Raw genomic sequence first — 14846 nt, 5'->3', positions numbered from 1 at the left:
CTGGCTCAGGATCTGAGTGGGCTTGGGGGTTCTAGAAGGAATTGAGGTCACCTGGAAAATACGGAACTGCTCTAAACGTTATTTAGGATGGCTTTTCAATGGATTCTCTACCCCCATGGGACTCAGGAGCCATCTCTCAGTGACTATCTCATGGTGTGACAATGCTCAGAGCTCCAATTTTCCCATGACACTGAGGAACCTTCTATTTTTTTCTGCAGCCTATCACTGCTCACAGTAAGTCTCACCCTATGGCACTCATGGGTGCACCCTCGCGCACGCGCACACACACACACACACACAACAGTGATATCTCAGACCCTGAACGCTCTGAAAATATAGAGAAATGTCTCAACAAGGTAAGGAAACAAGCTCCCAGACCTCGTCTTTGAAAATGTTCAGCTTGGAAACTCAGGCCCCTGGATCACTAGGTTTCTCTCCTTCCATCCCTCAGTTACAGCATATGAACAAGGGTTCATTTGAATTCCCACAAGGAAAGATTAATTAATTAATTAATTAAATGAGTTTTGCAGAACTAATGGGTTTCATTTGCCTCTTGAAATCTTCCTACCAGGTTGTTTCTCTAATATTGTGGCTGTTAGGCCTTTTCTTCTAAGAACTAGCCTAGAAAAAGTACGTCTCGTGTGTTTATGTCTTACGAATGTGTATTTTAATTTGTTTCAGTCTCTCCCCTTTTAAAAAAGTTCACTCACAGAGCAGAATATATATTTGGTAAACACTTCACTCTGGTGCTTCACTCTGTGCTATAACAGGAAATGCATTTCTGACACTTTTAAAATGAGCAATCACACGTATAATCAACTTGGTTAAAACTTCCTTCCTGGTAACTGCAACACTTCCTCTGCATCTGGATACGAAGGGAGACCCAGAAAAGCGGAAGAGTTTAGAGGCTACACTGGGTAGATTCGAATTTGTTTTGTTTTCAAAAATTAAACAAATGATCCTTCAGCATCATCACCTCCGCTGCTTTATCAGGTATTACTTCCTTCTATTTTTTTTTTTTTTATCCCCTTTGTTGGGTCTGACTCGAAATAGTGACACTTCCGTCTCAGCTAGAATATTTTTATCTGGAATGGTTGTCGCTTCTTGAGATGATAACCACCACTGAATGTCTCCGTTTCATTGTCTAGTGCAGCCCATACGTGTGGATATCCACAAGGCCCCGGCAAAAGCTCTGCAGGTGCATCTGTCTTTTTTTTGTTTTGTTTTTGTTTGGGAGGAAGAGGGAGGGCACAGGAGCTTATGCCAGCCCGGCTTCACCTTCTTCCAAATGCATGCTTAGCGCTTATTGGGCTTACCAGTGTTCCTGACGCCTTCTCTTAAGAGGAGAAAGCTGCTCAGCCACGGCCATGAAGGAAAGCAGTGAGTATTTAGCCGGTCCGTTTTCTTCTGCGTCTTGTAGCTTGTGAGATGGCTTGGGATCACTGAGGCAGAAGTTGTCCCTGTGTACTTGTACTTTGCCTAAACTTGGACCTATTTTAGTCCAACTTGGTGTCAATATAAATGCATCTTACGGTTCTCTTCTTTGGCAGTTATTCTACAGTGTAGCCACAGACCAAACAGTGAGTTAACAGCTGCAGGGGAGAGTCCTTTGGGACAGTTGATTTCATGTCTTTACTAAATACAACTTCATAATATTTTAAGAGAGGGAATACTGACTTTAAAAGTAAGTTTAGGTCAAGATTCGAATGGAAGTTTGGATCTAATGAAACTTGTCTTTCTTATCTTTTAATCAAACTCTCCTTTTTGGTATATATCAAATGGTCTGCTATTAAGGAAATAAGTAGTCATGAGTCTCGCTAACATTAGTCATTTCAGAGAGTAAACGGTAGCCTCTGAAACGTTCATTTTTATATCAAGGTTTGGTTCTTCTTTAGAATATATCTTACCATGTACTGAGACTAAATATTAAAGCGCCTTGTTTGTATTTCAATTTTAATATTTTTAGCATTTATTTGAAGGGTTTCCTATGGCATCCTGTCACATTTTAACTGAACTGCTCTATGAAGGGTAGGTACTTATTAAAGATTTGAGGAAAGAGTGAGCTGATGAGAATACAGTTATGAATTCTCATTATAGAGATGAAAAATATGAGGGAAAAAAAAAAGAAGTTAAATAATCGATTGGGGTCCAAATAGCAGGTCTCCGGAGTCCAGAAATCCTTCCTTCCATCCTGTGGCTTCTCCACTATCGAAGGCAGAGCAGATAGAATGAATTGGTGCAAAGTCAAAAATATCTGAATGTTCATACTAGAAGAGTACAGCCCGGGGGGGACTCCTCTAAGATACCGCCTTAATGTGGCAACGACAGCCGGAATGTGTACACATTTCACAATCCCAAAACGTAAATATCTGCCCAATGTTCTTGCTTGCAGCTTCACCGACTGTGGCATTTTTTTAATATTATCAAATGAAATTACTACCTTTCCTAACCAGAAAGGAAAAAATGAAAAGAGGGGGCACCTGGGTGGCTCAGTGGTTAAGCGTCTGCCTTCGGCCCAGGTTGTGATCCCCGGGGTCCTGGGATTGAGTCCTGCATCGGGCTCCCCACAGGGAGCCTGCTTCTCCCTCTGCCTGTGTCTCTGCCTCTCTCTCTGAGTCTCTCTCTCATGAATAAATAATAAAATCCTTTAAAAAAAAAAAAAAAAAGAAAAGACAGGAAGTTGGCTAGGGAGGAGAAACCCGATCCAGACAGTTTGAAAAATCGAGAATGTGAAGCGTGGTTGGGTGAGGTGTCTGGGTCCCAAGGAGAAGTGTAAGACCGAACAAAGATGAAACAAGTCGAAGGCCTGTTTTTCAAAGTGGGGCGGTTTCAACATCTCATGGTGCAACTTGTAGATTGGAACTCTGTCCTTTAACTGCATGATCTTGCTCATTTATTCATTCCAGGGTGCTGAAGAACGATTACCAACTTTAAGCCATTATAACCCGTTAGGGACTGTAGAGATGAGTGCTTCACATCTCTCTCTCTCTCTCTCTTTCTTTAATTAAGCCTTTAGAGATGCCTGGGTGGCTCAGCAGTTGAGCGCCTGCCTTCCACCCAGGGCGTGATCCCAGGATCTGGGATCGAGTCCCACATCGGGCTCCTTGAGTGGAGCCTGCTTCTCCCTCCTGTGTCTCTGCCTCTCTCTCTTTCTCTGTCTCTCATGAATAAATAAATATAATATTTTTTTAAAAAAATCAAACCTTCAGATGTAATGAAGGGACATGATGAATGACCCCCCCCCCATATACCTGTCGCCCATACTGAACAAGGATATTACTTTATTTGAGCCTCACCTCCACCCTCTGAGGTTTTCCTAACCCCGGCTGACCCCTTGAGGGGGGGGGGGGGGAGATTACTTCAACAGCTCAAGGCACCCAGACACTGAGCTGCGGGATCAGCTCTCGTGGGCCCCCCATTCCTGACCCCCCGGTTCCACGCTCCCGACCCCCCAGTACCCCATACCCATCTCTCCGGGATCAGCCCTCATGGCCCCCGCTCCCAACGCCACCCCCCTGTACCTCTCTCCCACCTCCGGGACCAGCCCTCGTGGGCCCCCACTCACCATTCCTGAGCACCCCGCTCCCACCCCCAGGACCAGCCCTCGTGGGCCCCCGCTCCCCACCCCCGGACCAGCCCCCGTGGGCCCCCGCTCCCCATCCCCGGGTACCCCAGCTCCCAGCCCCGGGACCAGCCCTTGTGGGCCCCCGCTCCCCATCCCGGGTACCCCGCTCCCACCCCGGGACCAGCCCTCGTGGGCCCCCGCTCCCCATCCCCGGGTACCCCGCTCCCACCCTGGACCAGCCCTCGTGGGCCCCCGCTCCCCATCCCGGGACCAGCCCTCGTGGGCCCCCGCTCCCACCCCGGGACCAGCCCTCGTGGGCCCCCGCTCCCCATCCCCGGGTACCCCCCTCCCACCCCCGGACCAGCCCCCGTGGGCCCCCGCTCCCCACCCCCACCCCCACCTGCGTGCCCCCCTCCGGGCTCTCTCCCGAGCCCCCGCGTGACGTGACGCAGCCCGCGCTGTCGGCCCGCAGGTGGCGCGGGGCATGGAGCCGCAGGGCCGTGAGCCGCGCGTGGTGCTGAGGGAGGACCGCCGCCGCCGCCGGAGGATGAAGGCGCGCGGCCCCGCGGCCGGCCTGCCGTCCATGGAGCTCATCCCCATCGAGTTCGTGCTGCCCACCAGCCAGCGCGGCAGCAAGGCCCCCGAGACGGCGCTGCTGCACGTGGCGGGCCACGGCAACGTGGAGCAGATGAAGGCGCAGGTGTGGCTGCGCGCGCTGGAGACGAGCGCGGCGGCCGACTTCTACCAGCGCCTCGGGCCCGACCACTTCGTGCTGCTCTACCAGAAGAAGGGCCAGTGGTACGAGATCTACGACCGCTACCAGGTGGTGCAGACGCTCGACTGCCTGCGCTACTGGCAGCTGCTGCGCCGCAGCCCCGGCCAGGTCCACGTGGTGCAGCGGCGCGCGCCCTCCGCCGCCACGCGCGCCTTCCAGCGGCAGCTCACGGCGCTCATCGGCTACGACGTCACCGACGTCAGCAACGTGCACGACAACGAGCTGGAGTTCACGCGCCGCCGCCTGGTCACGCCGCGCATGCTCGAGGTGGCCGGCCGCGACCCCCGGCTCTACGCCATGCACCCGTGGGTGACGTCCAAGCCGCTGCCCGACTACCTGCGGAAGAGGATCCCCAACAACTGCGTCTTCATCGTCATCCACCGCGGCACCACCAGCCAGACGGTCAAGGTGTCGGCCGACGACACGCCGGGCGCCATCCTCCGGGGCTTCTTCGCCAAGATGGCCAAGAAGAAGGCCCTGATGGGCATCCCCGAGGGCCAGAGCGAGCGGGACTTCGTGCTGCGCGTGTGCGGCCGCGACGAGTACCTGGTGGGGGACACGCCGCTGCAGAACTTCCAGTGGGTGAGGCAGTGCCTCAAGAACGGAGAGGAGATGCACCTGGTGCTCGACGCGCCTCCGGACCCGGCCCTGGACGAGGTGAGGAAGGAGGAGTGGCCGCTCGTGGACGACTGCACGGGGGCCACCGGCTACCACGAGCAGCTCACCATCCACGGCAAGGACCACGAGAGCGTGTTCACCGTGTCCCTGTGGGACTGCGACCGCAGGTTCAGGGTCAAAATCCGGGGCATCGACATCCCCGTGCTGCCCCGCCACGCCGACCTCACCGTCTTCGTGGAGGCCAACATCCAGCACGGGCAGCAGGTCCTCTGCCAGCGGAGGACCAGCCCCAAGCTCTTCGCGGAGGAGGTGCTCTGGAACGTGTGGCTGGAGTTCAGCATCAAGATCAAGGACCTGCCGCGGGGGGCCCTGCTGAACCTGCAGGTCTACTGCAGCAAGGCCCCCACGCCGGCCGCCAAGGCCTCGGCCGACGCGCCCGGCCCCGGGTCCGAGGCCAGGGGCAAAGCTCAGCTCCTCTACTACGTGAACCTGCTGCTCATAGACCACCGCTTCCTGCTGCGCCGCGGGGAGTACGTGCTCCACATGTGGCAGATCTCCGGGAAGGGCGAGGACCAGGGCAGCTTCAACGCCGACAAGCTCACGTCGGCCACCAACCCCGACAAGGAGAACTCCATGTCCATCTCCATCCTTCTGGACAATTACTGTCACCCCATAGCCTTGCCCAAGCATCGGCCCACCCCTGACCCCGAAGCGGACCGGGTTCGAGCAGAAATGCCCAACCAGCTTCGCAAGCAGCTGGAGGCGATCATAGCCACGGATCCACTTAACCCTCTCACGGCCGAGGACAAGGAATTGCTCTGGCATTTCCGATACGAAAGTCTCAAGCATCCAAAGGCCTATCCTAAGCTGTTTAGCTCCGTCAAATGGGGACAGCAAGAGATCGTGGCCAAAACATACCAGCTGTTGGCCAGACGGGAGGTCTGGGACCAAAGCGCTTTGGACGTGGGCTTAACCATGCAACTCCTGGACTGCAACTTTTCGGATGAGAACGTCAGAGCCATCGCAGTTCAGAAACTGGAGAGCTTGGAGGACGATGATGTCCTGCATTACCTGCTGCAGCTGGTCCAGGTAGGGGATGCTGGCGTGCTCCCCGGAGCACTCTCCTCAGAGGGTTTATTTGCATGTGCACGGGCACACCCCACTCAGTTGCCAAATGCCCTTTGTCCACAGTGTCACAATCAGTCACAGACCTGATGAAGCGACGTCAAAAAAAGTAGTAAACTGTCCCATTGACTTTTTTTTTTTTTTTACTCACTTGGAGGGGTTGCCAGTAAGCATTTTGAAGACCTAAGTAATTTTGCTTTTTAGGCAAACTGGCCCCACAGGAGAACCTTGTTCTCATTTACCGAGTGAGAGATAGATGCGATTTATTGAACCTCCCCTGTGCCCAGACTCCAAAGCTCCAAGTCATTTGCGTGTTTTTCCTGTATTCTCACACTGAACTCTCCCAACAACTATGAGGGAGGTCAAATTAACGTTTGCGTGTTATGTGTAAGGAAACAGAGGCCCGGAGAGTGTAAGTAACGTGCTCCAGGTCACATACTTTGAAAGCATCAGAGCAGAAACCCAACCCCAGGGGGTCTGCCTCCAGGCCCTGGTCTTTTCACCCCTTCCAATATCCTGCATCACTCCAGGGTCAGGATAGTGTATCCTGGAGAGCAAAGGTCACCCTCTCTGATCACGCTTATCACACATTGTGTCTGGGGTGGCGCCTCGAAAGCCCCTCTCTTTGGACAGGTCCGGTCCAGGATTTCCACTCTGGTTCTCGCGCCTTTCTTTGCCTGTGGTCCAGAGGGGCCAAGTGATTTGCCTAAGGTTTACCTAGGAAGTTGAAGAAAAAAAGGGGCACAGTTCTGCACACCACAGCAGTTCCCAGATCGTATTGTGCTGCTTACCAAGGAAGAGGAAGTAAAGGAATTGGAAGAGAAATGTTTATTTTAGAGCGTAGACATGTCCCTTCATTAATTCAACAACACGTACTGAGCGCTTCCCCCTCTTCTCCCCCCTCCAACCCCTTTCTGGATGCTAGATATAGAGCAGTGATCACAACAGAGCCCGTCTCTGCCCCCCCCCCCATAGCTTGTGGTGCCACGGAGAAGATTGACAGTGAGTGCGTACACATGCAAACAGATATTTAATAACAAATTGTGCACATGCTTTGGGAGAAACTGCAGAGTATTATGGAAACAATTGGCAGGGGTCCTGGGGATACTTCGTTTAGCTGGAAGAAACCAGGGACAGTTCTGAGTAAGTGACATTTGATCTGAGATCTTTAGGACTTAGGCTAAGTGTCAGACACTAAACGGTCAAATCATGATCTATCGTTAGAGGAAGGCCTCAGAGTTTTCTGATGAGCATTTTGGATATTCTCACCCTTAACTCTGAATCTTCACCTTCTCATCAGGCAGATGCTTGAAACATTACACTCGACCTCCGTCTTCATCTATTCACTGTACCTCATGTTTATTTTCTCTGCCTACCAGGATAGATACATAACACAAAGGACAATTAATGAAATTTAATTCACCGATGAATTATTTTTTTCATTGTCAGTCTCACAAGTGAATTTTGCAGAATTGGAAAGCAAATAGGGTTCTTCTTGGAAATGTTTTAAACGAAAGAGGTCAGTAAGTAATACTAACATTGCATTTGTGGTCATAAATTTGAAAAAGAGCCGTCATTTGTAAAACTACTTGAGACGTTTTCAGCTATGGCTGAATGACTCATTCCTGATTAAAATGGTCTCCTGGCTGAGATCTGCACTGTGTTTATAGAAGTGAAACACGAATAAGGTCAGAAAGACTCACGTTCGATCTAGAAACTTACAACTGATTCTGAAGTTAGTACCGTGGCTTAATAACCACATTCTCAGAATTCAGACCTTCCTGGCGGCTGCAGGCACACAAGCATCAGAAGCACCTCTGACAGCATGAGGATAAATGACATAGTATCATATCAGTACTAATCATTTCCCAGCTGGAAGACCAGAGTTAGAACTGGAAATTGTACCAAGAAGCTCATGGGCCGGAAAACATAGAGTGGAATGGGAATTTCTTTGGGTCTTTGGGAGGAGGGGGAAGATAGGCCATTTCTATTTATAAAAGGAATATGCTCTAAGTCCTTTCACTTTAAGCCTCTCTTTACGCACACACGTGACATCCACCCTATAACTTTGTATGCCTCTTACTTGCCAGTCTTGCGGCTGTTAGCAGACTTATTGCAAAGACAGAGCAATGTTACAACAGATATTCATACACCCACCATTCTTAGTTATTTTTTTACATTTTATCAGTGCCTTTTCTTCAGCCATGGAGCTGCCTGCCACCCAAGTCAGTATCCCTGAGATAGCCAAGTGATATGAAAACTACGAAACCCAAAGGAGCATCTAAAATCAGAGATTCTTCAGACAAGCTCTGTATACACGGCAGCAGGGCAGGGGGTAGTGATCACTCAGTGGGGATGGTCCAGGCCTGGGCGTAAGGGCCTGTGAGGCAGCTCAGTGACCTGCCAGCGAGACGCCCAACACGCATCCTGAGCAAAAGGGGAGCCATGGGATCTTTAGGATCTTCACATCTAACAAATATTTTTTTCCTTACGTGTACTCTTATCTCCACTGTCCATTTTCTTTCCAACAACCTCTTCAACATTCTGCTTTTGTAGATTTTGTTATGGCCACCCCCGTGTGTCCCCTGTGTCCTTCCAATAAATCAAGTAAGTCCTTAATGGGAGCTAAAGCCTTACTACTTCACCTTTGAAGTTATCATAAGCACATAACGGTGAGTCAAGAGTTCTGGCTTCTAATCCCAGTCCTTAAGCAAGCGGTTCACTCTGGCCCAAAGTGTCCTCAAAGGCAAAAGGGTAGACCTAAGTGGCTGGTAAGATTCTCCTCACCCCAGCCAGAAAAAGACCCAATAAGACAGACAGCATTTTTCCTCCATCTCCCTTTTCCTGATTAACCAACACAAAATGCAACCCTACAAAGCGCCCACGTGTTCTTCCTTTCAGGCTGTGAAATTTGAACCATATCATGACAGCGCCCTCGCCAGATTTCTGCTGAAGCGTGGCTTAAGAGTAAGTACTTACACTTCGGCGACAGTGTGACATTCTAGCAGTTAGCAAGAATTGACTGACAGAGCATTAGTCACCATGATTTCACCCTTCTTCTTCTCCTTCCCCCCCACCCGCCCCCCCAGAACAAAAGAATTGGTCATTTCTTGTTTTGGTTCTTGAGAAGCGAGATAGCCCAGTCCAGGCACTACCAGCAGAGGTTTGCCGTGCTTCTGGAAGCCTATCTAAGGGGCTGCGGCACTGCCATGCTGCACGACTTCACTCAACAAGTTCAAGTGATTGAGATGCTACAGAAGGTCACCATTGATATCAAATCACTCTCTGCTGAAAAATACGATGTCAGTTCCCAAGGTACAGTGGCTGTATTTTCTTGGTTCGCTTCCCAAAGGCCTTGCTCTCCAGATGCCCTGTGATGACTCCTCTCCTTCAGGAAGGCGAGTCTCGCCTCCCTAAAGGGAGCCAGGAGCAGATTTCTTTATCTTCTGTCTTCGTGGAGTAGGCAAATTTCAAGCTCTCCTTTCTCAGGTTCATATTTTTTTGAATTATACATGTAAACACACCAAGGATGAATTTATGATGAGAGACATTCAACTCTTCGAAAAATTTTAAAAGCATTATGCCAATGTAAGATGCACTGCTTTAAGAACAATTGCACACACTCAGAGAGTAGTGATTTGCAAATATTTACCTTCTTCCTCACTTTAAATGTACGTAATTTTATTGAGAAGCTAATTTAAAAATCTGTGTATATTTACATATATATTTATATAGGTCAGTGTACTTACACACATACATATATACACCTTCTCTCGGAAGTCGTTTCTAAGATGATCTTCTTATCCCTAAAAAATCCTGCTCCTGCCCCTAGGAAAATTAATCACTCTTTCTCTGTATTCCCATAGGTTTGAGTCTTGATACTTTATTATGGTCATTAACACCTTTCTGGTCTGGTAAACTACATGCGCCTTGAAACCAGGGGATATTTCTTATTCATTTCTGTATACCTACCTCCAGCACTGTGGCCCCTAATGGACACATATTAACATACTCAGACAGTATTTTAAACTTTTGAAAATATTCTGAATTTCCACTTTCTCCCTTTAACTCTTTTCCAATACACCAATAATGCCCTCTGCTAAAAATTAAGAATGGTAATAATCATCTTACTTTTATTTGCCTTGTAAGTAAGAAAGGGAAACACTTGTACTGGCCCCTAATATGTTATCCAGGAAGTAATTTTCACCCTATATCTTCAGCCTTAGAATTTAGAATTCTAAAGAACTCTTGAATTAAATTTTAAGTTAAATTTTGAGGCCATCACGTTGTCTCCACGTAATCTAACTTCCTCTTTTGAAAAGCATTTACACAGAACCCTCACTGAATGGCATTTTGTATGTTCTTTACATGTCCGTTCCCCAAACCACATGGCAGTTCAGAGTTTCACATGTTGGGATGAAAATGACAGTATTCATGCCTTCGCATTACCCTCAAAATATCCTTTCCCTACCTGACTGGCTCAAAAGCTTCTATGCTCTGCCGTAGAACACATCCACGGCCATATACCCCACAGTAAGCCTGACTTATCTTGCCATCTCTTATGGTGGGTTCCTCAAAGACAGAACCCTGCACCCTGTGCTCCTGCTCCACACCAGGCCAGATGGGTAGAACGTGGTAAAGAGATGTGGCCTCAGGAACTGTTACAGGTAATATCGGCTATTTCTCAAACTCATGTAACTTTTGTGCACTTTTGACAATTGCAGTTATTTCACAACTTAAGCAAAAGCTTGAGAACCTGCAGAATTTGAATCTCCCAGAAAGCTTTCGAGTGCCGTATGATCCTGGACTGAAGGCAGGAGCACTAGTGGTAGGTATCACCTTCACATCTCCAAGCGGTCTTTGTGTTTTGAAACTGCTGGTGCACGTTAGTGCAAAGCTAACGTTTGTGTCGAGCCACAGAAGCTGGAAAGTCCCTGCAAGGGCTCCTGTCAAGGCCTTCCCTGACTGCCAGCTACTCAGAGCCTCAAAGCCAGGCAGTCTCCCATCCGCTTCGTGTTACATCAGCTTTCTTAAGGAATCCTTCACGCACAGTAAAGTTTGTCCATCTTACGTGTACAGTGCGATGTGATTTTGACCCACGTATATCACCAGCACCAAGTCAGGATATAGAACATTTCCACAGACGTGTTCTAGGAAAGGTTCTTTCACGTTCCTTTGCAGTTAATCCTTCGCTCCTTCCGTCCCCCAGCCTAGACAGCAGATCTGCTCCTGTCACGTCATTTTACTTTTTCTAGAACTTCATGAAGTGGAATCCCACGGTATGTGGTTGTGGCATCTGGATCCTTTTCCTTAGACTATTGCTCTTGCGATCCACCCGTGTCACTGTGTGTCAGTGGTCTGTTCCTTTTTATGACGGCGCGGTATTCCCCTGTGGGGATATACGATTTGTTTTCCATTTACCTTTCAAGTAAATATTTTAACAGCCAGATAGCGGAGACACGGTACGTGTGTGTTTAATTTTATAAGATGCTGCCGAACTGTTTTTCCAAAGTGACCTTACTGTTTTATATTCCCACCAGCAATGTATGTGAATTCCAGTTGTCCTACCTCCTGGTCAACACTTACTGTCACCAATCTTTAACTCGAGCCATTCCAGTGGTGAAGCGGTATCTCACTGTGGCTTTTATTTGCATTTCTCCGATGATGTTGAGTATCTTCTCATGTGCTTATTTTCGTTATCTACTTTTGAGAAGTTTCTGTTCTCATCTTTCATTCATTTTTAATGTGGGTTGCCTTCTTAGTTTTGAGCTACTTATATATTCTGGATACAAATCCTTTATCAGGGGATCCCTGGGTGGCACAGCGGTTTAGCGCCTGCCTTTGGCCCAGGGCGCGATCCTGGAGACCCGGGATCGAATCCCACGTCGGGCTCCCTGCATGGAGCCTGCCTCTCCCTCTGCCTGTGTCTCTGCCTCTCTTTCTCTCTCTCTCTCTGTGTGACTATCATGAATCAATAAATAAAAAATCTTAAAAAAAAAACAAATCCTTTATCAGGTATACATTTTACAAATACTAGTCTGTGGCCTGCCTTTTCATTTTCTTGGTAGTGTATTTAAGAGCAGAGGGTTCGATTTTGGTTACGTCCAACTGACCACTTTTTTTATGGTTTGTTTTTTTGTGTCCTAAGCAACATTTGCTTAATCCAGTACATCTCAACCAGGTGTGACACCCCTCAACACATGCGCGTGCGTGCGCGCGCACACACACACACACACACACATTTGTTAATGTCTGGAGCTATTTTTTTATTGTCACAACTGGGAGAATGCTACTGGCATCTAGTGGGTAAAGACCAAGGATGCTGCTAAATATCCTACAATCCACAGGATAGCCCCCCCCAACAATAATAAATGATCTAGCCCAAAATGGCAACAGTGCCAAAGTTGAGAAATACTGCATAATGTGGCAAATGTTTTTCCTAGAAGTTTCACAGATTTCACTCTTACATGTAAGTCTTTGATCCATTTTGAGTTCATTTTTGTGTACAATGAGACGTAAAGATCAGGTGTTTTTTTTTTTTTTTTAAGAATCAAATATCCAACTCTTCTGGCACCATCTGTTGAAAAGACTAACCTTTTCCTGTTGAAGTATCTTGGCATTTTTGTCAGATATCAACTCATATATATAAATGAGTCTATATCTAGATTCTCTAGTCTACTTTATTGATCTAAATATCTATCCTTGAGGTGCCTGGGTGGCTCAGTCTGTTAAGCTCCTGACCTGATTTCAGTTCAGGTCATGATCCCCAGCTCATGAGATGGAGACCTGCATCAGGCTCTGTGCTCAGCAGGGAGCCTAGGATTCTCTCTCTCCCTCTGTCCCTCCTTCCACAACTCTAAAATAAATAAGCAAACCTTTTAAATAAGTAAATAAACAGGTAGATGTCCTTACATCAATATCACATGCTCTGGGTAACATCCAGAAGATAAACCACTTCATATATGTGTAAGAACCTTACAACCATATACTTCCATTACCCTCCTCCCATCCTTTGTACTATTTTTGCCATGCCTTTAACTCCAACATATGTTTTAAGCCCAATAATAATAATTTCTTTAAACAGTTAAAAGTTGATTAGATTTAATAGATTAAACATTTTTTTATACTTAGCCACACAATTACCACATTTGGGACTCTCTACTTCTTTGTATAGGTTCATGTGTCCATCTAGCATCATTTTCCTTCAAATATTTCTTATATTGCAAGTCTTCTGGCTAGAAATTCTTTCAGCTTTTGTCTGAGGACCTCTTTATTCCACCTTTATTTTTGAAAGACATTTCCACTGAATTGAGAATTCTAGGCTGACTTTTTTTTCCCTCCCTTTCAGCAGCATTTTCTTCTGGCTTGCATATTTTCTGACAATAAGTCTCCTGTCTTATCTTTGATTTCTGTACATGTATGTCTTTTCTCCCCCAGGCTGCTTTATTAAGATTTTCTTTTTAGCACCATGGTTTCCAGCAATTTGATTATGATCAGCTTTGGTATGGCTTTATGTTTTGTTTACTGGGTATGTTGAGCTTGAGTAAATGGCGGAGTTGCTCTGTATTAACGGGCACATGGGAGTACCAGGGCCCTGTAGGAGTGGGGTATGTGGAAGATGGGACCTGCCATTGCCTCTTGGGCACCTCCACAGACTCTCAGGGTTCCTAGAACACAGTTTGAGAACTCTTGCTTTGAGGCGTATGACTTGCTCTCAGAGGGCATTTGCAGATTTGGTAAGAACACTTTCTGTAATTTTACCCAAATCATTAAACATCATTTTCCAACTGGCTGTTTGTACTAATGCTTTGCAAGAGGATTTGTATCTGCACAGTATGTATTCATTATGTGTAGGAAACATGCGGCTGTTTCCTTACAGATTGAAAAATGTAAAGTGATGGCCTCCAAGAAAAAGCCCCTATGGCTTGAGTTTAAATGTGCTGACCCTACAGCCCTATCGAATGAAACGATTGGGATCATCTTTAAACACGGGGACGATCTGCGCCAAGACATGCTGATTTTACAGGTACGCTACCCTTAAGGAATTTTTTTGTTACCTGATAGATGAATTCCGTATTAGATCTAAAAAAAAATGCCTTCTACTGATTCTATTCCCATCCCCCCATTCTGTCCACATACAATGATTAAAGATCCAGAGAGTTTTCACTGGGGGAGCTTGGCTGTGGACCATTAGGTGTGCAAGCTAGTGAGCATCCCAGTTCTGTCCATCCATGAGAAGATGCACAGCCAACCTTCCCATATAGCTAGATGTCTCCCTCATCTAACCTCTCTAGTCACCCCATTCCTAGGATGGTAACATAAAATATAGACATATTTGGCCCCCTAGCATTCACTTTATTCATATTTATAGACATATCTGTGCTCTCCTTAGCTACATCCCTTTGGTATATATCCACATACACAACAGGCAGGTGATTGCAGAAATCATGCAGTTCAATAGCAAGAGTGAATGGCTTCCTAGAACAGAGGGTGGATGGTGATCAATGTTAATCACTTTCCATATTTTCTAACATTTCTGGCTTTGCAAACCAGTAAAGTAATAGTCTCCATATTCTAGCTCACCAATAGAGAAGTAAGATAATTCCTTTTTTTTTTATTTAGTAAGATAATTTCTAATCTTTAGTGTGGTTTACTTAAAATAGGCAAATCTTGTTGATTTAAATGTGGCTTATTTAAAAACTGGTCATGTTTTCAATTCTGTTTCTGTTTGTACTTATTTCTTTTTTTAATATTTTATTTATT

The 14846-nt window shown here is 47.0% G+C and overlaps 1 protein-coding gene across 2 annotated transcripts in view; it reads left to right on the top strand.

Moving 5' to 3' along the window:
- The first annotated feature begins 876 nt into the window (after nucleotides 1-876).
- Nucleotides 877-14846, top strand: part of PIK3CG (phosphatidylinositol-4,5-bisphosphate 3-kinase catalytic subunit gamma) — a 35025-nt gene continuing 21055 nt past the window's right edge. Inside the window, exons 1-6 of one of the 2 annotated variants that reach the window (XM_041723644.1) lie at nucleotides 877-993; nucleotides 4038-6047; nucleotides 8985-9050; nucleotides 9173-9398; nucleotides 10808-10911; nucleotides 13963-14109. In XM_041723644.1, coding sequence (XP_041579578.1) covers nucleotides 4050-6047; nucleotides 8985-9050; nucleotides 9173-9398; nucleotides 10808-10911; nucleotides 13963-14109 — 2541 coding nt within the window. In that variant the 5' untranslated portion in view covers nucleotides 877-993; nucleotides 4038-4049. Of the gene's footprint in view, nucleotides 994-1112; nucleotides 1381-4037; nucleotides 6048-8984; nucleotides 9051-9172; nucleotides 9399-10807; nucleotides 10912-13962; nucleotides 14110-14846 lie in introns of those variants that run through there. The other variant, XM_041723643.1, reaches the window with a different exon arrangement.

The sequence above is a fragment of the Vulpes lagopus genome, chromosome 11 (assembly GCF_018345385.1).
Source record: "Vulpes lagopus strain Blue_001 chromosome 11, ASM1834538v1, whole genome shotgun sequence".
NCBI classification, from domain to species: domain Eukaryota; kingdom Metazoa; phylum Chordata; class Mammalia; order Carnivora; family Canidae; genus Vulpes; species Vulpes lagopus.
This window is presented reverse-complemented; position numbering and strand designations above follow the sequence as displayed.